The 27,000-nt window shown below is 46.0% G+C and overlaps 1 protein-coding gene across 5 annotated transcripts in view; it reads left to right on the forward strand.

The window, feature by feature from the left end:
* The first annotated feature begins 13,069 nt into the window (after nt 1-13,069).
* The window catches only part of LOC115466322 (CD209 antigen-like protein B), a 351,731-nt gene continuing 337,800 nt past the window's right edge, over nt 13,070-27,000 (forward strand). For 4 of the 5 annotated variants that reach the window (XM_030197492.1, XM_030197497.1, XM_030197496.1 and 1 more), the window contains exon 1: nt 13,070-13,093. Coding sequence is in view for 1 of the 5 variants with exons in the window: in XM_030197494.1 (XP_030053354.1) it covers nt 17,817-17,904; nt 20,949-21,074 (214 nt within the window). In the remaining 4 variants the exon portion in view is untranslated. Of the gene's footprint in view, nt 13,094-17,733; nt 17,905-20,948; nt 21,075-27,000 lie in introns of those variants that run through there. The other variant, XM_030197494.1, reaches the window with a different exon arrangement.

Raw genomic sequence — 27,000 nt, forward strand, 5'->3', positions numbered from 1 at the left:
TCTGACGTCGGTGCCGGGGGAAAATGGTAGAGGCTATTATTAAAAACAAAATTACAAAGCACATCCAAGGAGATGGATTACTGAGACCAAGTTAGCATGGCTTTTGTGTGGGGAAATCCTGGCTGACCAATTTACTTCAATTCAAGGAGTAAACAAACATATGGACAAAAGGGAGCTGGTTGATATTGTGTATCTGGATTTTCAAAAGGCGTTTGGCAAGGTACCTCATGAAAGGCTACAGAGGAAATTGGAGGGTCATGGGATAGGAGGAAATGTCCTATTGTGGATTAAAAACTGGTTGAAGGATAGGAAACAGAGAGTGGGGTTAAATGGGCAGTATTCACAATGGAGAAGGGTAGTTAGTGGGGTTCCTCAGGGGTCTATGCTAGGACCGCTGCTTTTTAATATATTTATAAATGATTTAGAGATGGGAGTAACTAGCGAGGTAATTAAATTTGCTGATGACACAAAGTTATTCAAAGTCGTTAACTCACGACAGGATTGTGAAAAATTACAGAAGGACCTTATGAGACTGGGAGACTGGGTGGCTAAATGGCAGATGACGTTTAATGTGAGCAAGTGCAAGGTGATGCATGTGGGAAAAAAGAACCCGAATTATAGCTATGTCATGCAAGGTTCCACGTTAGGAGTTACGGACCAAGAAAGGGATCTGGGTGTCGTCGTCGATAATACGCTGAAACTTTCTTCTCAGTGTGCTGCTGCGGCTAGGAAAGCGAATAGAATGTTGGGTATTATTAGGAAAGGTATGGAAAACAGGTGTGAGGATGTTATAATGCCGTTATATCGCTCCATGGTACGACTGCAACTTGAGTATTGTGTTCAATTCTGGTCGCTGCATCTCAAGAAAGATATAGCAGAATTGGAAAAGGTGCAGCGAAGGGCGACTAAAATGATAGCGGGGATGGGACGACTTCCCTATGAAGAAAGACTAAAGAGGCTAGGGCTTTACAGCTTGGAGAAGAGACGGCTGAGGGGAGACATGATAGAGGTATATAAAATAATGAGTGGAGTGGAAAAGGTGGATGTGAAGCATCTGTTCACGCTTTCCAAAAATACTAGGACTAGGGGGCATGCGATGAAACTACAGTGTAGTAAATTTAAAACAAATCGGAGAAAAATGTTTTCTTCACCCAACGCATAATTAAACTCTGGAATTCATTGCCAGAGAACGTGGTGAAGGTGGTTAGCTTGACAGAGTTTAAAAAGGGGTTAGAAGGTTTCCTAAAGGACAAACATATAGTAACATAGTAGATGACGGCAGAAAAAGACCTGCACGGTCCATCTAGTCTGCTCACGATAAACTCATATGTGTATACCTTACCTTGATTTGTACCTGTCTTTTTCAGGGCACAGACCGTATAAGTCTGTGCAGCAGTATTTCCCGCCTCCCAACCACCAGTCCCGCCTCCCATCACCGGCTCCGGCACAGACCCCGTATAAGTCTGCCCTCCCCATCCTAGCCTCTCAACCACCAACCCCTCTTCCCCCCGCCACCCAATTTCAGCTAAGCTTCTGTGGATCCATTCCTTCTGCACAGGATTCCTTTATGCCTGTCCCACGCATGCTTGAATTCCGTTACTGTTTTCATCTCCACCACCTCCCGCGGGAGGGCATTCCAAGCGTTCACCACCCTCTCCGTGAAGAAATACTTCCTGACATTTTTCCTGAGTCTGCCCCCCTTCAATCTCATTTCATGTCCTCTCGTTCTACCGCCTTCCCATCTCCGGAAAAGATTCGTTTGCGGATTAATACCTTTCAAATATTTGAACGTCTGTATCATATCACCCCTGTTCCTCCTTTCCTCCAGAGTATACATGTTCAGGTCAGCAAGTCTCTCTTCATACGTCTTGGAACGCAACTCCCATACCATCCTCGTAGCTTTTCTTTGTACCGCTTCCATTTTTTTAACATCCTTCGCAAGGTACGGCCTCCAAAACTGAACACAATACTCCAGGTGGGGCCTCACCAACGTCTTATACAGGGGCATTAAAACCTCCTTTTTTCTGCTGGTCACACCTCTCTCTATACAGCCTAGCAACCTTCTCGCTACGGCCACCGCCTTGTCGCACTGTTTCATCGCCTTTAGGTCCTCAGATACTATCACCCCAAGATCCCTCTCCCCGTCCGTGTCTATCAGGCTCTCCCCACCTAACACATACGCCTCCCTTGGATTTCTACTGCCTAAGTGCATCACTTTGCATTTCTTCGCATTGAATTTTAATTGCCAAACGTTAGACCATTTTTCCAGCTTCTTCAGATCTTTTTTCATGTTTTCCACTCCCTCCGGGGTGTCCACTCTGTTGCAAATCTTGGTGTCATCCGCAAAAAGGCAAACTTTACCTTGTAACCCTTCGGCAATGTCACTCACAAATATATTGAATAGAATGGGCCCCAGCACCGATCCCTGAGGCACTCCACTACTCACCTTTCCCTCCTCCGAGTGAACTCCATTCACTACCACCCTCTGGCGTCTGCCCGTCAACCAGTTCCTAATCCAGTTCACCACTTCGGGTCCTATCTTCAGCCCTTCTAGTTTATTCAAGAGCCTCCTGTGGGGAACCGTGTTAAAACCACTACAAGTCCATAAACCACTACTAAATGGACTTGGGAAAAATCCACAATTCCAGGAATAACATGTATAGAATGTTTGTACGTTTGGGAAGCTTGTCAGGTGCCCTTGGCCTGAATTGGCCGCTGTCGTGGACAGGATGCTGGGCTCGATGGACCCTTGGTCTTTTCCCAGTGTGGCATTACTTATGTACTTATGATCCGGGTATTCCTGGTTGGTCCTAAGTCTCCTTTGTTAGAATAGGTGATTCAAAAGGCTGGGAATATTTGAAGTAATAGTTGGTCCTGGTTTTAATTTGATCAACCAGGTGTTTAAAAGACTAGCTGTATATTAAGCTTCACTAGTTGGTCCTATATAATAGGTGTAAAAAAAAAAGACTAGGTTTATTAATAAAATTGACCGTACATATATCCTGGCCACGCCTTGATCTTATCAAGTTTTGCAATATATGGTATCAGTGCAATAAAAAACAGCCTGATCTTTATTGGCCCCCACATGGATCCTTTGATCCGAATATTCTATGCAAACTACTTAAATATGCTGAGACTCACACAACTCGTTAAACATTTGCAAATTCTTAATACATAGCTTTTAACTGGAATTAGAGAGCTGAATTCTCATTTTGCTAACCAGTGTATGAGTTCTTAATTTCTGGTTTAAATTTTATTTGAAGTTAGTTTGTTCCTGAAAATGCTTCCTCTTTTTGCTAGAGAGAATTCTTGCTAGGTGTGTATAGATAGCTGTGTATTCATTTGCATGCACTACTGATCAAGATGAAATCTCTAAGATACTATTGTTTAAAATTGTATATGTGTGTCTGAAGTCCTGTGCTGCTTTGGTCTAATGTTGTCACAGTATTTGCTAAGGCTTGCTCTGTGTATTTGGGATCTGTGGGTTTGATTGTTTGGGTAGAAAGAAAGAAAGACATTAAAAAAAAAAAAGGGGGAAGTGGTAGCACAAGATGGTTTCTGTGTCGCAGCATAAAATGAAAAAGAAAAAAAAAGAAACCCTTTGAGTTCCGTAAATTGTTGCTATAAGTTATAAAATTAATCGAAATATGCTACAGTGAATGTCAATCTTAACTTATATTTGATAATAAGTGAAGTTTTAGTATTGCTAAATGAACGGACCTTGTAAATTGGCTCCTTGCTACTGTGTAGTTTACTTTCACTTCCTGTTTCTTTGGTGATGTGAAGCAGATGTGGGAAAAGAAACCATGAAAGATTTTCAGTTATATTATGATGTACAATGGACAAGTTGACATAGCTACACCAGTGGAATATAATGAACTATTACTTCCTTGGTTTCTGGTCCACTGCAGAAGACGTGGAGACTCAATGGAGCATTTCAACTACCTCTTCCCTCTGGATTAGCTATCTCAAATAAGAAGTACTTCTAGCCTTAAAACACTATTTTGATAGTTTATCTTACTTAATTGTATATAAGCATTCACTTTGAAATTTTGCACACGGGCCCAGTCTGCTTGTTTCCATGCTGGACAAGTTCAAGAGGTTTGAAAAATTTTTTTCTCCTCTCTCTCTCTTTCCTCACTGACGGAGATTTTAACTACTAATACATGGGCTGTAAAGGATTCTTTTGTACACGGTCTGCTCATATAATTTATGGTAGATTTGTTTTATCAACTTCCCTTTTTTTTTCTAGCTTCCTGAAAGAGATTAGTTTTTAAGCAAACGTTGCCTCCCTTTGTTATGTACAGAACTAGAGCTGCTTTTGGTGTTTCATCTTGATACTATGTGCTGTTTTAATGCTTCTTTGATTGTTTGGATTCAAAGCTTGGCATAGATTTTTTTTTTTTTAGATTCTATGTAGTAAGTTTTATGTTCAACAATTTTTATTGATGGACAGCAAAATGCAAACAGTAATTCAGTTTACAATAAGAGAAACCAGAACAAACTGAAGAAAAACAGAATAAAGAACGCCCCACCCAATTTTCACATTTACCCCCCCCCCCCCCATTCCTAACCCGGCCCAAACCCCCCAATCTGAAGTAATACCACCTCCAGCTGCAAGCTCATCCTTATTCAATACATCATAGTAAATCTCCATCAGATTGTTATAACGGATTTATGACATAACATCCTTGCACTTAGTTCAACCAGACAGTGCTTCCAGAACTCACAAAATAAACATAACTTAATTGCCAGTCAGAACCTTATGTGCCCCAAGTAGCCATACCACTCCCGCATTTCAAGCAAGCCCCACGCCCCCCAATTTTTGCCAGGTAGGCTCTTCGCACAGACATGTACAATCGTATCAAAAACCGATACAGTTTTTCTCTTTGAAAAATCGAAAGCTGTTGCGAATATAAATTTTTTATATATACACGACATTGATCCGGAGAAACCTCGCAACCAAGATCGTTCGACCATCCTGCGGCCAGTCTGGCATAATCCAGCTCAGCCATCGTATCTTTCAACTGTTGATGATGAAATCTTAACGGCACAGACAGTTGCGAACCCAATGAGTATCCCTCAGTTAAAATATCCAAAACATCTTCAGTTAGGTCTGTCCATTGCAAAGTAGATATGTAATGCTGTAGCTGGAGGTAAGCAAAATATTGCCCGACTGGGATCCCATATTGTTTTTGTAAGTCCACAAGCAATCTAATGTGGCCCTCCTCATTTACAACTTGCGCTAAATATATAATACCCTTTGTTGCCCAGGAGCTGAACAGGCTCATTCCCCACCTCGGGGGAAAGGCCGGATTATGACAGATGGAAAGAAGTGGGGAGGTCTGAGATGAGATGTGATGCCTCCTGCATATCCAGCCCCAGGTGGCTCTCATCGAGGCTAATAATGGGTGGCGGGGAAAAGCATCCTTTGAGAGTCTCCCCACAAAATGAAGTAGTTGACTAAAGTGAACCCCAGGAAAAAGAGCAGTTTCTAACGATGTTAAGGAGAACTCGGATGTCCCTCTAAACCAGTCATTGATATGCCGCATCGTACACGCAATCGTGAGATTCCTAATACTTAACAGGCCCATTCCTCCACTCTCTCTCGGCGCAGTTAGCACCGTCAAGGGGAGTCTAGGCCTTTTGCCCTTTAATAGATAAGATTGTATTAGTTGCCCCAATATCTTCTTGTCCCTCCTTAGTAAAAAGAGAGGCAGTTGTTGAAACACATAGAGCCACTTGGGCACCAAGATCACATTAAACAGCGAAATCCGCCCCCACAATGATGGAGGCAAATCTCGCCACAACACGAGATTACATTTTGTCAAGTCAAGCAAGGGTCCCACATTAAATGCATATAAGGAGGATAAGTCTCTAGTACAAAGACACCCAAATAGTTTAAAGCTCCATCTACCCATCTGAGTGGAAACTGGCCGCTCCATGATTATTCCAGATCTTCATCCATCGCTAGGGCACATGATTTTTGCAGGTTTAAGGAAAAACCTGATAGGGCCCCGTATTCACCTATGACCTCCAGAGCCTTATGCAAAGAGTCCTGCGGATCAGAAAGGAGGAACATAATATCATCCGCATACACCAGAGCCACCACTACATCCAAACCCACTGAGACACCCCCCCCCCCCCCCCCCCCCCCCACCCCAGGAGAATTGTTCAGTAAATGAACCAAGGGTTCCAGAGAAATATCAAACAAGAAGGGGGACAAGAGACACCCCTGTCGAGTACCCCTCTGCACCTCAAAACCCCAAGACCGGCACCCATTAACCATTATTTGCGCTTCCAGACCCGAATAGAGCGCCCGAACTACCCCTAATCAAGCACCTGAAAGAGATAGTTCCAGTTCACCTGGTCAAAGGCTTTAGCCGCATCTAAGCTCACTAACATTGCAGACTCCCCCTTATACTTGCTATGGGCCAGAGAGAGGAGAATTCTTCGGACGTGCCTAACCGAGTGTCGTTTGGGGATGAACCCTACCTGAAAGGGGCTGATCAGATCCTTCATAAACGGTAATAGCTTGTTGTTCAAAATCTTCGCCAGAATTTTGATATCTACATTGATTAAAGAGATGGGGTGATATGACTCAGGATCTTCCAAGGGTTTACCAGGTTTAAGCAAGAGGAATAACAGCGCCGTATTCTCATATACTGGGAATTTACCCTCCTGAATGACCGATTGATGATATTCAAACAGCACCCCCCCCCCCCTCCCAGGGAGAATTGCATGATCTTATAAAACTCCATTCCAGGTGCGGAGTAAGATTTCAACCCGTTGATCACCTGCTGGAGCTCCTTCAATTGTAATGGAGAGTCAAGTTCATCAATCGCCGCCTCTGACAGCTTTGGCATCCCTGCCCGGGCCAAGAAATCATCTAACGCTACCCGTGACAGTAGTCCTCTACCACTATACAGATTTTTGAAGTGGTCCTGCAGGATTTGTTTTACAGCCTCAGGGCGATTTGTGATCACCCCCTGGCTATCTCGCAACGCCTTGATAGAACGGTTCCCCCTCACCCCGTGTCTTCACCAGCCTCGCCAAGAGACCTCCTGACCTGTTTCCGAAGCAGTGAAACCGGTATTTCTGGTACAGCAGCAGACACTGTGTCTGCTCATGTAGCAAACAGTTAACAGCGACCTGCAGGGAGGTATATACCTCCCTGCTAGCCTTAGAGGGGGAACTCAAATAAGCACTTAATCTTCGCTGCAAATTCTGAATGCTGGCTGCATAGGATACATAGGAAATAATCTCCCCTCTCATCACCACCTTCGCAGTGCACCAAAAGAGCCGCGGCTCAGTACAATGTTGGGCATTATGAGATACATAAGCATCCCATTTATCCCGCAAAAACATCTGGAAATCTAAGTCTTTAGCTAGGTAACTTGGAAACCTCCAATTCCGCGCCCTGCAAAACCCGCTCGCCGCCTCTACTTCTATCCAAACCGGGGCATGGTCGGACACCACTACCTGTTCCACCTGAGCTTCTGTTACCCAAGGAAAAAGGGAAGAGGACACAAAGATATAATCTAACCGAGCCCAAGACTCATGCGCTCGTGATCTGTGACAGAAATCCCATACTCCTGGATGGAGACGCCTCCAAGCGTCCGATAACATCAGGGAGTCAGCAAAGGCACTCAGTATCCTCCGGTCTGGTCCGCCCGTTGACCCACTGCTTCTGGCCCCCATACAGTCCACATCCGGATCCATAAGGGTGTTCATGTCACCAGCAATAATTAAATTGGCACCTTGGTACGGTATCAGTGAATTCAGTAGTTCGGGGAAAAAGTTTTTATCAAAAGGTGTGGGCGCATAGACCGACAGTAGGAGCACTTCTCACCCCTGCAACCACCCTTCAATAGTATAAAACGACCCCTCGGGTCCCGTAAAAGGACCTCTGAGGATTGGGCCAACCTTTTATGAAACAGTATTGCTATTCCTCCACGACTGGCCCCAGAGGAAGCAAAGAAAACCTGACCCACCCACCCACCCAGGTGTGTTTCAGCTTACTGTGCTCAGTGTCAGATAATCTAGTTTCTTGCAGACACACAATGTCAGCCTGCGAACGTCCCAGATGAGACAGGATCTTCTTTTGTTTAATCGGGGAGGTAATCCCTCCCACGTTCCAAGAGACTAATTTGCAGGTGGACAGTCTTCAAGACACCATGAAAAGATACCAAGTGCCCCTCGAAATCACAGTCCCTAGGACCCAGCCCTACCCCAGGGGCTTCAATTGCACTCTCAACTCCCCATACATTCTGAAAAACCATGCCATTCCACATCCAACCACCATGCCACTCAACTTCCCCACTCCCCACCCTCTTCCCCACCCCTCCCCTCCCACCCCCCACCTTCCCCAAAGCTCCCCCCTCGCCCACTCCCCCCCACCATTGACCACAACAAACCTAGACAGGACTACCCCCATCCAGGCAGAGTCACAAAATGCTAAGGTCCCCGACCCACTCTTCAACATACTTTAAAACAAAATACAGAACCTACCCAACTCAAGGTTGACAAACCAAGTTAGCCCCCGGTTTCAACAGACCAACAGGAACCTCCATCCCTATCAGATAGGGAGTTAAGTAGTGAAATGTCAGGTGGGGCCCCCAGGTCCATTCATTTCTCGGTTCAGGAACTGCAAGGCCATCTGGGCAGATGTGAAGGAGACCCATTTCCCCTTGTGGTGTACTTTCAAGGTGGCTGCATACAGCAGCATGAAGTGAGCTTTCTTGTCCACCAGAGCTGTGCATATCGGGTGGAATTTCCGCCTCTTCTCTTGAAGGCTGGCCAAATAATCTTGGAATATTCGGACCTGGGCTCCCACATAAGCAAGGGACTCTCTTTTCAGCTGGTAGCCCTGCAGAATCTCTTCTTTGTGATGTAATTATGCACTTTAATGATGACAACTCTTGAGCGTAGGCTATTCTGTTGCTGCCTCCCAATCCTGTGGGCTCTTTCAATGCAGAAGGGTCCTCTGCTGTCAGACAGTGCAAACTCTTTTGGGAGCCATTCCTCCAGTATGGAGCTCAAGTTCTTATCTGGGATGGATTCAGGCAGGCCCACCAATCTGAGGTTACTGCACCGGGCCCTGTTTTCTAACTCATCTAGATTCTCTGCCTGGAGGTCCAGTTTGTCTTTTAGGCTGGATATTTCCGGTTCCCACCTCTGCCATGCGTCCTCCAGATCGGACACCCTCTTTTTGGGTGCTAGCAAGGTTTTCCTCGGAGTGTGTATGTTTGAGAGAGTGTGTGTGAGACTGACTCTGTGAGAGAGAGAGAGAATGAATGTGCGAGTGTGTGTGTGTGTCAGAGAGAGAGACTGGGTGCGAGTGTGTCTGTGAGAGAGAGAGTGTGTGTGTGTGTGAGCATGACAGTGTGTGCCAGGGTCCCCTCCCTCCCTACCAGTTCCTGGGACATTCCTTCCCCCCTTCCCCCCTCCCTCCTACTTCCAGGGTTGCCCCGCCTCACTCCCACTTCCAGGGTCGCCCTCCCTCCTTCCCAGTTCCAGGGTCGTCGTCCCTCCTTCCCTCCCTCCCACTTCCAGGGTCGTCCTTCCCTCCCTCCTTCCCTCCCTCCTGCATCATTTTTCTTTAATTCCCTCATGCTGTGGTTCTCTCTCCCTCCATCCTTTCATGTGCTGCCTGTTGCAAATTGGCAGCTGCCCCCCCTTCTTCCTCTTCATCTCATGCCTGTGGTGCTTCTGACCTTTATCCTTGCTGTGACAGCGATCGGCGCATGCTGTCTGCAGCTAGTCCTGGACTCTTTCCTCTGCATGTCCCAACCCCTGCATAACAGGAAATGTCATCAGCAGAAGGGCGAGATGTGCAGGTCAGAGGTATCAGAGGCAGCTGTGGGTGTCAGGCTTCTTCCCTGGAAGCACTGGGTTTGTGAGCCCTTGGACCACTACCGTGGAGCGGCAGTGGCAGGCAAGGTCACCTTCAAAGCAGAGACGAGGCAAGGCTAGACTGGAACCCACTGGACTGGTACACACTGGAGTGGAGCCCACTGGGCTGGAACACACAGGACTGGAACCCGCTGGACAGGAACACACCGGACCTAGGCTTCACCTACGCTTAGCCACCGTTCCCTGAGGGTTGAGCCCTCAGGTTCGGGCAGCCGGCAGGGCTTACAGGAAAACCGGAACTGGAACTAGCAAGCAGGAACAACAGGAATTAGGATGCAGAAGTGCCCCCAGGCACCTAGGCGAAAGCAAGGCAGACAGGCAGGGAATGTCTGGGTTCTGGCAATAGTCAGGTCTGGCCACAGGCAGAGAATATCCGGGTTCAGGCAGTAGTCGGGTCAGGCAGCAAGCAGCAAGTATCGGGGTCCAGGCAGAAGTTGGGTCAGGCAGCAGGCAGAGTCAGAATCAGGAAATGGTCAGGTCAAGTAGCAAGACTATGGCTGGAGCTCTAGTAGCAAGGAGTACTGGCAGTGGACAGGACTAGGGCTGAAGCTCCAGAAGCAAAGGAAAACACACACGGGAAAACCAGAAAGCTAAACACAAGAAAACTAGTAAAGCTGTACACAAGGTAACAAGAAAGCTATGCCCAAGCTAACTAGTCACAAGCTAGAAACTCACACTAAGCAAAACACAGGAGAACTAGTAAAGCTGTACACAAGCTAACAAGCAAAGCTATGCCCAAGCTAACTAGTCACACGCTAGGAACTCACACAACACAACACACAGGAGAACTAGTAAAGCTGTACAAAAGCTAACAAAAAAAGCTATGCCCAAGCTACAAGTAACAAGCTAGAAACTCACACTGAACTGGACAAGGTAGCAGTGCACAGAGCACTCTAACACACCAGGGACCTTAGACGAGGCAAAGGCAAAGGCTGCAGTCTCTAAGTGATTAATAAAGCCCTTCAACACCTGAGGAGCAGCTGCAGCCATCAGTAAGCAACTACGGAGGCTGTCCAGGCACAAACAAGAGAGACAAGTCCGGCAGCCTGGAAGAACCGGACCGGACTGGGCTAAAGTCTGGAATGGGTAGGAACAGCAAGACAAACTATGGCAGCCACTGGCTCTGGCCACCAGCGGGTGAGAGGAGCACAAACCAAGGAGCAGGCAGAGTGCACACAGAACATAGAGAGACTTAGAATACCTAGGTGCAGCACAGAGGAGCAAACAGAGCCAGGCTGGAGACAGAGGTAGTGCTAACTCAGGCAGCACCCCTAGGTGCAGTAGAGTGGAGTAATTAGAGCCATGCTGGAAGCAGCCAGCACACAGAAGGAAAATTACTCCAGAAAGGATAGGCAGAAGCCAGCTTAGAAGCTGACCCCCAATCTTCCTTTACCCATACGCCATGCCCCCTCCCTACCCATCTTCAAATCTCTGCTTAAAACTCACCTCTTCAATGCTGCCTTCGGCGCCTAACCACTTGAGAAATATAGAATGGCCCAATCTATCCACCCTATCAGATTAACTGTTCACTCGTCCTCTAGATTGTACACTTGTCTTTAGATTGTTCTCTTGTCTTTTAGATTGTAAGCTCTTTGAGCAGGGACTGTCCTTCTATGTTTAAATTGTACAGCGCTGCATAACCCTAGTAGCGCTTTAGAAATGTTAGTTAGTAGTAGTAGTAGTAGTAAGGTAAGTCTGAGGGTGGTCACAGCCACAGACGTGACAGTGGGTGGTGAGGGGGGTTTGATGCGCCGGGGGAGGGGGTTGATGTGCCCAGGGGGGAGGGGGTGTTTGATGGCCGAGGGGGGGGGCTTGGGTGATGCACCAAGGGGTGGTTTGATGCACCGAGGGGGGGGGGGTTGATGCGCCAAGGGAGTGGGGTGCTCTTGCTCCTGATCGCGGTGGCCTGGCTGCTGCCGGGCGCCCTGCTGCTTCCCATCGACATCCCTGGCGGCGACGTGATCCACGTCCACATCATGCGCCACACCTACTCCCTGGTCAGCCCCACCCCCCAGGGGTGTGGCCACCATCGTAACGGTGACGTCATTCAAGGCTTCGGAGCCTAGCAGACCAACTGTGAAGAAAGCCATGGACAAAGGCAGGCAGACACATAGAACGTTGGAGGTGAGAATTATTATATAGGAAGTGCCTAATTTAGGCATGAGGATTTGCACCATGTTTCCATTGGTGTAAATGGCCACGCTTAAATGTAGTCGCGGTTCCCGGTTCTTTAAACCGTGCCTAACTTTAAGTGTAATTTATAGAGTAGTATTTAAAAAAAAAATTTTTGGTGCCAATTTTATAGGCACCATATATAGAATTTACTCCAATATGTGAGATAGGCACATGTATAAAGAATCATGTTTATGTGTAAATTTGACATATGCACACATATCTGCACACACAGGTGCATTTAAGCTACTGTTCTAAAATTTATGCATGATACAACATTGTATTTGCTATACAAGACTCCAAGGGATTTTGTTTGTAGCAGGACTCCAGAGAGACAAAGCCAGGCCTGGGGCTATCCATTTTGAGGGTTGAGAGCAGGCCCCTAGGCCAGGACCCCCCACTTAGCAGTAACTTACTGCTCATTCAGTCCGTCTCCTGCTTCAGTTTGCCAAGTTATCATGTTATTGCATTAACTGCTGGCCATGGATCCTTCTTCCTGCCATGTTCCCTCCTGCCTATGTGGAAATAGGAAGTACTTCACATAGGACTCAGGACATGGATGGCAGAGTAGAGTTAACAGGATAATGCAATAACCCAGCACACAGGAGCAGGAGACCAATCCAGCCTTCTTCTGCCTGTGTGTCTGTCTCGGGAAGCCTGAAAAAAGCAGCTTTTTTATTGCCGTAGCCAGGTCCCCCTTGGAGGCTGGGCTCTGGGGAATCTTGCTTGCCCCCCCCCCCCGCACCCCCTCTCTCGGAGGCCCTGGTTTCAAGTTAGAATTCATAGTGAGTGCTTACTTCTACTTTCGATCAGGATTGCAAGATTGTGTTTGTTGATACTTTGTAATACTGTATTTTTCATATCCTTTCATTTTATTGTACTTTGATCATTGTGTTTTGCATTGCTCTGGATAAAGTTGTGCAATTTGTAAATAAATATTGTATTTATATTGTTTCAAGGAATCAGAGTGTAAGATACAGAGGGGGAAGTTCTTTATGGAATTGAGGTAAGCAAAATTAGATATATTAAACTCATATGTTTCTTCATTTCACATTTACTCATTTACTTTTTATTTTATCAGATTCTATTCTTTTAAACATATTTATCTTTATATTTTATCTTATTTTTATGGTGATGTGCAAGTTAATTTTGTGTTTTCCCGTGGGGAGTTCGAGTTCTCCTCTTGGCTGCGGATTCTTCTGAACAAGTTAATTTTGTTACATTATATTCCATGTTTATACATCTTTTAGACCCCTGAGGAAGGCTTTTCACTTGGGTCACCTCTTTACTGCATGGTGGACCACTATCTCTGGCAAATAAAATTTTAGAAGCTCTTACTTCTAGTTTGCCTGGTTATTGGGACTACTCTTCCCTTCCACCCTTGTTTTTTTGTGCTTTGTGCATACGTTCTCTTGTAAAATTTGGATAGCAAGCTGCCTCATGTTTCTTTGGAAGAAACAAGTGGGTAAAGTATGTTATATAAGTACATAAGTATTGCCATACTGGGACAGACCGAAGGTCCATCAAGCCCAGTAGCCTGTTTCCAACAGTGTCCAATCCAGGTTACAAGTACCTGGGAAGATCCCAAAGCAATACATTTTATGTTGCTTGTCCTAGAAATAAGCAGTGGATTTCCCATTTTATTAATGGCTTATGGACTTTTCTTTTAGGAAGCTATCCAACCCTTTTTTAAACCCTGCTAAGCTAACTGCTTTTACTACATTCTCAGGCAACAAATTCCAGAGTTTTATTACATGTTGAGTGAAGAAATACTTTCTCTGATTTGTTTTAAATTTCCTACTTTGTAGCTTCATTGCGTGCCTCCTAGTCCTAGTGTTTTTGGAAAGAGTAAACAAGCAATTCACATCTATCACCTGCTGCCTTTCAGGTGCTGTGGAGGACTTGCAGCTCATTTGCATATCATTTACAGCCTTCTCTGGGGTGACTCCCATGTCCACTCCGATCCACTCAGGGCCTCTGCTCTAGCGCGGGGCATTTTTCTCTTTACATCTACTTTTCTCCCAGTTACTACTTATGGCTCCACTACACTTTTTCTTCTTGGCACTGTCCCTTCCTAATTTGTTTCTCCATCTTAAACCACTGTACACTGCAGCAACACATTGTCCACCTTTTGTATTCATCATCTCACCATCTCTTTTTTCCTCTTCCTTTTTCTCAGCTCTCAAACTTAAACATTTCCTTCCTTCTATTTATCCATCTCCTTTCTATCTGAGTACATCTCGCCTTCGTTGCCTTCGTCGCTGTCGTCATACCTCTCCTACTCTTCTCCGTACTCTCTTACTCCTTCTCCTGCTCTCCGCTGGGGACATTAATCCCAATCCTGGTCCTCCACATCAGCTCTCATCCTATTTGTGCAGGTCACACCGTGATATCTCCAATCTAATTTCTGTTCCTCTCCTCCCCCTTCCTTCCCTGCCTTTCTCTTGCGCTCTGTGGAATGCCCGCTCTGTCTGTAACAAACTTTCCTACATCCATGACCTCTTTATCTCTTGTACTCTCCATCTGCTTGCCCTAACTGAAACTTGGCTTTACCCTGAAGACTCTGCTTCAGTTGCGGCCCTATGCCATGGAGGTTATCTTTTCTCCCATACTCCTCGCCCGGTTGGCCGCGGAGGTGGTGTCGGGCTACTACTTTCACCCTCTTGTAGATTTCAACCTACCTCAGTCTCACTGTTTTTCTTCCTTCGAAGTCCACTCCATCTGTCTATTTGCTCCTCTGCCTCTCCGAGTAGCAGTCATTTATCAACCCCCTGATAAGTCCCTTTCCTCCTTTCTCACTGACTTTGATGCTTGGCTTTCCTTCTTTCTTGAACCTTCATCCTCTTTCCTCATTCTTGGGGATTTTAACATTCATGCTAAAGATCCCTCTGACTCTTATGCTTTGCAGTTTCTTGCTTTAACATCCTCTTTCAATCTTCAACTGTGCTCCACTGCCCCCACTCACCAGAATGGCCACTGTCTTGATCTTATCCTCTCCTCAAACTGCTCACTATCCAGTTTCTGTGCCTCAACTCTTCCCCTCTCTGACCATCATCTGATAATTTTCACACTTAAACACCCTCCTCCCCAGTCCCGTCCAATCTTAACCAATACATTTAGGAATCTTCAGGCTATTGACCCTTCTACTTTGTCTTCCAATGTTTCAAATCTCTTCTCTACCAGTATGTTATCCAAGTCTGTCAATGAGGCTGTCTCTTCCTATAATACTATTCTCTCCTCTGCTCTGGATACTCTCGCTCCTCTCATTCCCCGTTCTATAAAACGTACCAAACCCCAACCTTGGCTGACCTCTAGAATCCACTACCTACGTTCCTGTGCCCGCTCTGCCTTACGCCTTTGGCTGAAATCCCGTGCCCATGCCGACTCCATACATTTCAAATTCTTGCTGACCTCCTTCCAGTCTGCTCTTTTACTTGCCAAACAGGACTATTACATCCAGTTAACTAATTCTCTTGGCTCAAACCCTCGTCGTCTCTTTGCCACACTGAACTCTCTCCTCAAAGGGCCTTCACCTCCAACCCCCCTTCACTTTCCCCCCCAGACTCTGGCTGAGTTCTTTCATGATAAGGTTCACAAGATTAAACTTGAATTCTCAACCAGGTCACCTCCACCTCTCCTTCCCTTAGTCCATTCTCTCAACCCTCCAACCCCTGCCTCCTTTTCTTCCTTTTCTGAAATCACTGAAGAGGAAACTACACATCTTCTTTCCTCCTCAAAACTAAGTACCTGTTCCTCTGATCCTATTCCCACTCATCTACTTAACACTATCTCTCCTACTGTTATCCCGTTTATCTGTCATATCCTCAATCTTTCATTATCCACTGTGACTGTTCCTGATGCCTTCAAACATGCCATAGTCACACCACTCCTTAAAAAACCTTCATTGGACCCTACCTGTCCATCCAACTATCGCCCTATCTCCCTCCTCCCTTTCCTATCCAAGATACTTGAACGTGCCATTTACCGCCGTTGCCTTGACTTTCTTTCATCTCAAGCTATTCTTGATCCACTTCAATCTGGCTTTCGCCCCCTTCATTCAACTGAAATAGCGCTTGCTAAAGTCTCCAATGATCTGTTCCTGGCCAGATCCAAAGGTCTCTATTCTATCCTCATCCTTCTCGATCTATCTGCTGCTTTTGACACTGTTGATCAGAGCCTACTCCTTGATACGCTGTCCTCACTTGGATTTCAGGGCTCTGTTGTTTCCTGGTTTTCTTCTTATCTCTCCCAGCGTACCTTTAGTGTATACTCTAGTGGATCCTCTTCTACTTCTATCCCACTGTCAGTTGGTGTACCTCAGGGATCTGTCCTGGGACCTCTTCTCTTCTCTATCTATACTTCTTCCCTTGGTACTCTGATCTCATCCCATGGTTTTCAGTATCATCTTTACGCTGATGACTCCAAGATCTTCCTCTCCACACCAGAAATCTCAGCCAAAATCCAGGCCAAAGTATCAGCCTGCCTGTCTGACATTGCTGCCTGGATGTCTCAGCGCCATCTGAAACTAAACATGACCAAGACTGAGTTTCTTATCTTTCCCCCTAAACCAACCTCTCCTCCTCCCCCATTCTCTATTTCTGTGGATAACACTCTCATCCTTCCTGTCTCATCAGCTCGTAACCTTGAGGTCATCTTCAACTCCTCCCTGTCCTTCTCTGCACATATTCAACAGACTGCTAAAACCTGTCGTTTCTTTCTCTATAATATCAGCAAAATTCGCCCTTTCCTTTCTGAGCACACTACCAGAACCCTCATCCACACTCTTATCACCTCTCGCTTGTAACTATTGCAACTTGCTTCTCACAGGTCTCCCACTTAGCCATCTCTCTCCTCTTCAATCTGTTCAAAATTCTGCTGCACGACTAATATTCCGCCATGGTCGTTTTGCTCATATTAGCCCTCTCCTCAAGTCACTTCAGTGGCTTCCTATCCATTTCCGCATACAGTTCAAACTCCTCTTATTGACCTAAAGTGCATTCACTCTGCAGCTCAGTACCTCTCCACTCTCATCTCTCCCTACATTCCTCCCCAGGAACTCCGTTAACTGGGTAAATCTCTCTTATCTGCACCCTTCTCCTCCACTGCTAACTCCAGACTCCATTCCTTTTATCTTGCTGCACCATATGCCTGGAATAGACTTCCTGAGCCGGTACGTCAAGCTCCATCTCTGACCGTCTTCAAATCTAAGCTAAAAGCCCACCTTTTTGATGCTGCTTTTAACTCCTAACCCTTGTTCACTTGTTCAGAACCCTTATTTTATCATCCTCACTTTAACATTCCCTTATCTCTTGTTTGTCCTGTTTGTCTGTCCTAATTAGATTGTAAGCTCTGTCGAGCAGGGACCGTCTCTTTATGTACAAGTGTACAGCGCTGCGTACATCTAGTCGTCTTTTCTCCAAACTGAAGAGCCCTAGCCACTTTAGCCTTACCTCATAGGGAAGTCATCCCATCCCCTTTCTTCACTCAGTGTGTAATTAAACTCTGGAATTCATTGCCAGAGAATGTGCTAAAGAAGAAGTAGTGTCAATGAAGTGTGGGTGATATAAGATGGTGTGTAATTAAACTCTGGAATTCATTGCCAGAGAATGTGGTAAAGAAGGAGAAGTGTCAATGAAGTGTGGTGATATAAGATGAGAGGCAGTCTAAGAGAAGAAAGAGATACAGATTGTCAGTGTGAGAAGAGCTCCCGCTTGGAATAGTCTTCGATCATGAACCAGAATGAGTATTCAAACTCTGATGAATTCAGAAAGGACATGCAAAAAGAGAAGAGAGTGGAAGAAGCCAGAAGGCAATCAGGTAAACAGCATATAAGATCTCCCTTTCAAAATATAAATTTCATGTTCTCTTTTCTTTAATAAAATAGAGTTTGAAAGCACCACACCTTGGCAGGCAATGTAATTGCAACAACAGGCTCAAGGCACTCATTGTATTTAAGTTGTGTTCATTGGTCTTTTAAATTGTTGCACGGTTCTGCTTCTAGCTCTATGACATATGTAATTCAGATTTCTAATTAGAAATACAAGCCCTGAATCAATCAACCCTAATAAGATAGTATAGAAGAAATTGTTTTCAAACACTTTCTCATATCAAGCTGCTAGTCACTGGAATGAGCTTCCATATGAAATCAGAGATCAGGAAAATTATGGTAAATTCCACAAATTAATGAAGATGGTTTTGTTCATGAAGTATATGAGTCATAAATTTAGGATTTTTGACTCTTTTATAGATTTTATAGGTTTTTATACAAACGTCTTGTGTAATGGTGAGCCACATTGAACTCAGGAGGTATGTGTGGGGTACAAATGTCATGTAATGTAATGTTAGTCCACGTTAAGGTAATAAATATAAATAAAACAAAATAAGGTGATAATACAGTGTCATTTGTTTTATTGGATTAACTTTAAACTTTTTCTGACTAGCTTCTGAAGGCTTTTTCAGACCTGAAGAAGAAGGCATTTGAAAGGTAGTAAAGATGTATTAAGTTAGTCCACTAAAAAAGTATAATCTTATCTTCATTTTTTTTTACATTTCTATTTTTTTACTGTTTTCATTAGAAAGCCTCTTCCTGGTATGGGGCCTCTCCTGTGAGATCCACTTTAGACCTTGACGGTCACTTAACACCTCATGAGCTATTCTTACCCTCCTGGGGTCCTTGGATTACCCTTTCAACAAGGCCTCCTTCTTTTGTGGGGGTCCCATCTTCCTCTTTATTCTGCGACTACCCGTCCCTTCCTTACTGAGGAATGCTTCTCCTTTCTTGGCTCCAGGCCTTTTCCGCCAGACCTGTCCCTTTGTACCCCTGGAGGGTTTAACAAAGTAGCCTGAACTGAACTATCATCCTGTTCTTTGGCCTGTGTTTGGACTTCTGCATGTAAGAGTGACTCTCTTGCTAGCTTACTTTCCTTGAGCTTGGCCTAAGCCTCTTGCAAGTAACGGTCTAAGCTCTCTCTCTTTCTCGCTCTCTCTCTCTCTAGCTGCATCTTATCCTGCCTCAGCTGAGCCACCTCACTAGTCAAGATCTCACAGTGGGCTTTTAAGTCCTGACTAGCCATTGAGCCCATAAAAACAGGCTAGTAAAGGAAGGGGGGGGTTGAAAGCCCCCCCCAGATAGGTCGCCGCCCCCCCCCCCCCCCCGGAGTCCCCTCCGCCACCCCTCCACCCGGGCCGGGTACCTGGCTTCAGTATTCAAACCGCTGGAACGCAGCACATAGCTCATCTGAGCTGCCGTCGGCCTTCCTTCTTCTCTGCGTGTGTTCCGCCCTTGTGTGACGTAACGTCGGCGAGGGAGGGACACAGGCAGGTAAGGAAAGCCAATGGCAGATCAGATGAGCTGTGTGCTGCGTTCCGGCGGTTTGAATAGTGAAGCCAGGTACCCGGGCCGGGTGGAGGGTGGGTGGCGGCAGCGACTCCGGGTGGGTAGGGGGAGCGGTAGTGGCAACCCTGGGGGGGGGAGCGATGGCGACAGCGGTTCCCTCACTCGCAGGTGCGCAGGTTCCCTCTCTGTCACGCCCCCGTCATCACGTATTGACACGGGGGCGGGACAGAGAGGGTCTCTACTGCGCATTTGCGAGTGAGTACGCCTCTTGCCATTTATATGTTTGATTTACCTTCTTCAAGCTTCTGGTCAGCACTGCAGCCTGCTAGAGTTCCACAAATATCAGTTCTACCACTTGTGTGTGTACCTGGCTCATGTCACCTACATGGGCTGCAGAGTCCTGTTTGGCCCTGTTTAGACTTTCCAGGTTCTCTTTTACCTGCAAATCTACACTGCCATACACTAATTGATTAGCACAGGATTACTGTACCGTGTTAGCCCTTACCACCACAAAATGAATGGCAATAAGTGCTCACACGGTAATTGTTTTTAATGGTTGTGCACTAATACAACATTAGTGCATGGCCATTAATATAAAAATAGAAAATCAGCCATTTTACTGCTTTGGTAAAAATGACCTTGGTGCATAGGAATTTAAAGGCCACTTTCTATCGCAGCTTATTAAAAGAACTCTTAAAAATTTTAAGGCACTTAAACTAACTGAGGGGTCATTTTACAAAGCTGCGGCAAAGGGGGCCTGCGCTGGCATCTGCACATGTTCTTGACGCATACCGAGTCCCCCTTTTATCGCAGCAGTAAAAGGCAGGTTTAAAAAAAAAAAAAAAGAAATGGACGTCTGGCAAGTGAAGCACTTGCTGCGCACCCATTTCAGGTGGGAGCACTTATGGGCTCCCGTGCTACCCCAGTGGTAACTAGGCAGCGTGTGACACTGCTCAATTACCACTGAGTACACACCAGCACTACAAAAATAAAAATATTTTCATAGTACCAGAAATGTCGCGCGCTGGGGGTGGGAGCTACTGTTGGGCTGCTGCAGTGGCCCGGCGGTACTTGCCTTTTAGGTTGACTTCCTGCCACTTTGTAAAAGGGCCCCTAAATATTCATTAATGAATGCACATCCCTAGTGCCTAAGCCTGGAATGCCTTGGTCAGAGGTGCCTTAACTCGGGACCAGATAGCATCTTTAAAGAGGGAAAGCGAATTGTTTTTTCTTGTCTTGTCAGTGATTGAGCCAGTCTTCATCAGCCCTGATCAGGGATTGGCTCGTGCATTGATAGCAAAGGGGGAAAAAGGCGGTATCTTACCGCAGTGGTGTGTGCTTTTTTTTTTTGTCAGTGCACATTTTTGAACACTACAGAAATGTCCATGTCATAGTTTACTGCATCAAGAGTTTTAGGAAACTGTGCACTGAAGCTCAATGCACAGTACTAATGCATGCTTTATTACAGGAGCTTGTCTGTGTTTTCCTGACTCTGTGTGATATGTATTGCTACCTCCATTTCCAGCTCTCGACATTTATGAGGTTCCTATGGAGAAGGGCAGGGACAAGAAGCCCATTGCTGTATTCTGTGTTCTACTGATAATTTCTCTGCTACTGTTGCTAATCCTGATCATCATGTCTTTTGTGAAGTGTAAGTATTACCAGCAGCAAAATTAGCCCCCCTATTCCCCCCCACACACAACTTTCATTGCAATATAAATACATTTTAAAGCTCCCACAAATGGAACCCAGTGTGATTTTGACTGCAGAGGTAAACTAGAAGAGGAAGAAATGGCTGCTAAGACATGCTGCTCACCAGTTGGGTAGCTAGGTGGGGTGTCAGGGGAGCAACTGCTCCCCCAAATGGACTTTGAACAGCACCAGTGCCTGTTTTTCAGGCAGTCTGTCATACCTACGCAGTGCGTGCGTGTGACTCTCCACTGCCCCTGTTGTCACAACCTGGCTATGTTTCTGCTGCTCACCAGTTCCTCCTGGTGGCTGGAAGAAAATGGAACTTGATATACTGTCTTTCTGAGGTTTTCTTTGCAACTACCTTCAAAGCGGTTTACATAGTATATACAGGTACTTATTTGTACCTTGGGCAGTGAAGGGTTAAGTGACTTGCCCAGAGTCACAAGGAGCTGCAGTGGGAATTGAAGCCAGTTCCCCAGGATCATAGTCCACTGCACTAACCACTAGGCTACTCCTCCACTAGTAACATTCAAATAGTTGCAACATTCCATGCAGAATCTCAAATAGTGGCAACAGAATCTCAAATAGTAGCAACATTCCATGTAGAATCTCAAGTAGGGGAAGGGAAAAATGGGACTTGACATACTGTCTTTCTGTGGGTTTTGCAACTACATTCAAAGCAGTTCACATAGTATATAAAGGTACTTATTTGTACCTGGGACAATGGAGGGTTAAGTGACTTGCCTAGAGTCACAAGGAGCTGCAGTGGGAATTGAACCCAGTTCCCCACAATCAAGGTCCACTGCACTAACCACTAGGCTGCTACTCCACTCTTTGTGGGCTACCCAATAGATTTGATCCCATCATCCCCCCATGCACTCTTAATTCTGCTAGCAATTATTATTATTATTCATTTGGATTTTGCTCACACCTTTTTCAGTAGTAGTTCAAGGTGAGTTACATTCAGGTACACTAGTTATTTCCCTGTCTTTGGAGGAATCACAATCTATGTTTGTACCTGAAGCACTGGAAGGTTAAGTGACACGTCCAAGATCACAAGGAGCAGCAGTGGGATTTGAACCAGACACCCCTAAATATCAAGATATACATGTTACTGATGTTCTGTATTGCTTTGTAATTGTAAAACATTACTGTAATTTCTCCTATTTATTTATTTTCTGCATTTATATCCCACATTTTCCCACCTCTTTGCAGGCTCAATGTGGCTTACAAATAACATAGTGGCGATCGCCATTTCCGGAATAAGAAATACACAGTAATATTCCAGTTAAAATAGAGAATACGCAATATAAATTGGTAGAAAAATAGATAAATAGCACAATTCAGGTATTTAAGAACAAGGGTAATGAAAAGCATTCAATAATAACAATGTGATAAAGTAACCAAATAAGAATGATTCAATCTTAGCTAATTGTAGTACAGTTCAATGTCATGCTTTTAAGAAGGATCCCTATGATAAGTCTCTTTGAACAGTTTAGTCTTTAATAATTTCCGGAAGGCTGCCAAATCATGTGTTGTTTTTATGGCATTCGGCAGTGCATTCCAAAGTTGCGTGCAGATGTAAGAGAAGCAGGGGCATAGCCACTTTGGGCTCAGGCCCACCCAGCAACGGTGCACCTCAGACAACCAAACCACGACTTCAGCTTTCTCTCCTCCCAGCCACCCGCCGGTGTGCCGCAGGTTTTGTTCCCTTCCTGCTCCCTCCCCTGTCATTCCCGTCCTGCAGCGATGTTAGCACCTGCGGGTTTTGTTCTCTTCCACCTCCCAGCCACCCACTGGCGCGCCGCAGGCCCTCCCTCCCCTTCCATCCCTGCTGTCCAGCTCTGAACATCTGCAGTGGCGCAGGGCCATCCGCACGCTGCTACAAGTGCTCCCTCTGTGCTGGCCCCACCTCTTCAGAAAGAGTATGGGAGAAGGTGAGGCCGGCCGGAAGGAAGCGGTTGTGTAGCTGCAGTGTGCAGCTCCGCTGCAGATGTACAGAGCTGGACCGCTGTGGGGATGGAAGGGGAAGGAGGACGGGTGCCTGGGAGGTGGGAGAGAACAAAAACCACAGCAGGTGGCTGGCGGGGGCAGGGGGGGGGAGAGGGGAAAAAGGTGCAGCATGTCGGCAGGGGGGGGAGAGGGGAAAAAACCTACAGCATGCTGGCAGGTGGCTTGAGGGGTCAGGGAGAGAGGGAGAGACAGGAGCACTGTTGAGATGAGGGAGTGAGACAGGGTAGTGCTAGGTGGGGTGCAGCAATAATTGTTCAATGTGGAGGGAGGGATGGAGAGATGCTGCAAGGGGAAAGAGAGGGAGAATTGTTGGATATGGGTGGGGTGGGGTGGGATGGGCAGAAGGAGGGAAAGGCTGCATAGGAGAGTGGTAAAGGACCAGAGAGAACAAAAAGTGTTGGACATGGAAGTGGAAGGAAAGGAGGGAGGGAGATGAGTGGGGAAATTATGAACATGGCATTGAGGTGAGGGGAAGGATGGAGAGATGCTGTGTGGCAGTGGGGGGGGGGGGGGGGGGGGAGTGAGATGTTAGACCAGGGTCTCAAGGCAGGGAGAGGGAGAAAAGTTGGACATGAAGGTGGAGGGCAGGAGAGGAAGAAGGATCCAGGGAGAGAAGATGGACAATGGATGGTAGGGAAAAGAAAGGGGAAAATGCTGAACAATGGGGGAGGGGAGAGAGATGGGACAGGAAGATGCTGATGGTGGGAGGTAAAAGGGATAGGGAGATATCAGACTAGAGGGTGAGGATGGGAGAAAGAGGGAACAGATGCTGGGCTGGAAGGGTGGAGGGAAGTAGACACTGGGAATGTGGAAAGCATGGGGCAGAGGCCTAGGGAGTGGAGATGGCAAGGAAATAAATGAGAGAACAGTGATTACAGGGGTAGAAATATGGTAATGGTGCATAGATTGAAGATGGAAAGGAATGATAGGATGGGAAGGAGAGAGATGGGGAACGGGAGAGCTAGTGGGTGAAAGGAAATGGAAATGTGATAGATACCTTAAAAGTAAAAAAAAAAAAAAAAAAGGAAGGAAAAGATTTAGAAAGAGGATGAAATTTGAGTGTACAGAGGCAGAAAAGAAAAAAGAAAGAAAGGAAAGAGCTAAAATGGAAAGATCAATATTTCAGAGGCAGGTGTAGTGAGGAAATGAAATGACAGGAGAAAAAAGACAAATGGACAGCCGCTTGAAGAATTAGCAGAAGACAGACAGAAAAGCGGGAAAGAGAAATTGGAACCAACATGATGGAAAAATAAAATGTCCAGACAATAAAGGTAGAAAAATAATTTTATTTTGAATGTTTTAAATGGAATATGTTAGCTTTGGGAAATAGTAACATGGAGGGGAATAATCGAACGTCGCTGGTGATCTATTTTGGCAGTGGCGCAACAGCTGGCCGGAACCGTATTATCAAAAAGATGGCCGGCCATCTTTTTTTTTTTCAATAATACAGTTTAGACCGGCCAAATGCCTTGGATGTCGCTGGGTTTGAGATGGCCGGTTTTGTTTTTCAGCGATAATGGAAAAAAATATCAGCCATCTCCAACCCGGCGACATCCAAGGCATTTGGTCGTGGGAGGAGCCAACATTTGTATGCACTTACATGCCAGGACACCAGCTGGGCACCCTAGGGGTCAGTGTGATGGACTTCAGAAACAGCTCCCACATGCATAGCTCCCTTACTGTGGGTGCTGAGCCCCCCCCCCCCAAACGCCCTACCCACAAATGTGCACCCACTAAAAGTGCTCCAGGGACCTGCACACACTCAGGCCTCTAGGACTTGTTGCTGCTGTATAACCTTGGCACAGCAGTTGACACCTGAAGACTAATGTCTTTGAAAAAGTGCTTTCTTTGAATAAGCACCTTTACTCACAGTTAAGTGCAGATCAGAGGTTGTGCCCCACTGGCAAAGAGTCTCCCTGGTACTGAGATTAGCAGTAGGTCCGAGCTGGCAGAATGCTGTACAATGCCCTCTTTCAGCAACATTCAAGGTAAGAACGTTTTCTAACGTGGGTAACACATGAAAGGGATCTAAAACTGGCTTACAAAAATGGCCACTACCTCATGGACTACCGGAAACAAAACAGGGCACACTCTGACCCAGTTAGCAGGAGGGAAAAGCACCATGGGAGTACAGCCCAGTACCCTACACCCACCACAATGCATTGCTGATGTGACTCTGCAGGGCACCTAACAGAAAAGGTGTCACACTCACCCGAGAGCCACATTGCAACCACGGAAAGGCTGTCAGACGATACAACACATTCTGCTGTCATGGAGGTGGGTACGGGATTTGAGGCTGGCATATAGGCTGACAAAAAAGGTTTTCATTTTAACTTTTGTAGTATGGGAACGGGTTGGTGACCACTGGGGGAGTAAGGGGAGGTCATCCCCCATTCCGTCTGGTGGTCATCTGGTCAGTTGGGGCACCTTTTTCCACTACTCTCTCCGTGAAAAAATAATTCCTGACATTTTTCTTGAGTCTGCCCCCCTTCAATCTCAATTCATGTCCTCTCATTCTACCTCCTTCGCATCTCCGGAAAAGGTTCGTTTGCAGATTAATACTTTTCAAATATTTGAACATCTGTATCATATCATCCCTGTTTCTCCTTTCTTCCAGAGTATACATGTTCAGGTCCTCAAGTCTCTCCTCATACGTCTTGTAACGCAAATCCCTTACCATTCTCGTAGCTTTTCTTTGCACCGCTTCAATTCTTTTTACATCCTTCGCAAGGTACAGCCTCCAAAACTGAACACAATACTCTAGGTGGGGCCTCACCAATGACTTATACAGGGGCATCAACACCCCCTTTCTTCTGCTGGTCACACCTCTCTCTATACAGCCTAACAACCTTCTAGCTACGGCCACCGCCTTGTCACACTGTTTCGTCGCCTTCAGATCCTCAGATACTACCACCCCAAGATCCCTCTCCCCGTCCGTTCCTATCAGACTCTCCCCGCCTAACACATACGTCTCCCGAGGATTTCTATTCCCTAAGTGCATCACTTTGCATTTCTTCGCATTGAATTTTAATTGCCAAATCTTAGACCATTCTTCTAGCTTCCTCAGATCCTTTTTCATGTTTTCCACTCCCTCCCGGGTGTCAACTCTGTTACAGATCTTAGTATCATCCGCAAATAGGAAAACTTTACCTTCTAACCCTTCGGCAATGTCACTCACAAATATATTGAACAGAATCGGTCCCAGCACCGATCCTTGAGGCACACCACTACTCACCTTCCCTCCTCCGAGCGAATTCCATTCACCACCACCCTCTGGCTTCTGACCGTCAACCAGTTCCTAATCCAGTTCACCACTTTGGGTCCTATCTTCAGCCCATCCAGTTTATTTAAGAGCCTCCTGTGGGGAACCGTGTCAAAAGCTTTGCTGAAATCTAAGTAGATTACGTTTATAGCTCGTCCCTGATTCAATTCTCCTGTCACCCAATCAAAGAATTCAATGAGATTCGTTTGGCACGATTTCCCTTTGGTAAAACCATGTTGTCTCGGATCTTACAACTTATTGGCTTCCAGGAAATTCACTATCCTTTCCTTCAGCATCGCTTCCATTACTTTTCCAATAATCGAAGTAAGGCTTACCGGCCTGTAGTTTCCAGCTTCTTCCCTATCACCACTTTTGTGAAGAGGGACCACCTCCGCCGTTCTCCAATCCCTCGGAACCTCTCCCGTCTGCAAGGATATATTAAACAAATCTTTAAGAGGACCCGCCAGAACCTCTCTGAGCTCCCTCAATATCCTGGGGTGGATCCCATCCGGTCACATGGCTTTGTCCACCTTTAGCTTTTCAAGTTGTTCATACACACTCTCTTCCGTGAATGGTGCTCTATCACCTCAATTTCATTTGTACTTTTTGC

Source organism: Microcaecilia unicolor, chromosome 3 (genome assembly GCF_901765095.1).
Source record: "Microcaecilia unicolor chromosome 3, aMicUni1.1, whole genome shotgun sequence".
NCBI lineage: Eukaryota > Metazoa > Chordata > Amphibia > Gymnophiona > Siphonopidae > Microcaecilia > Microcaecilia unicolor.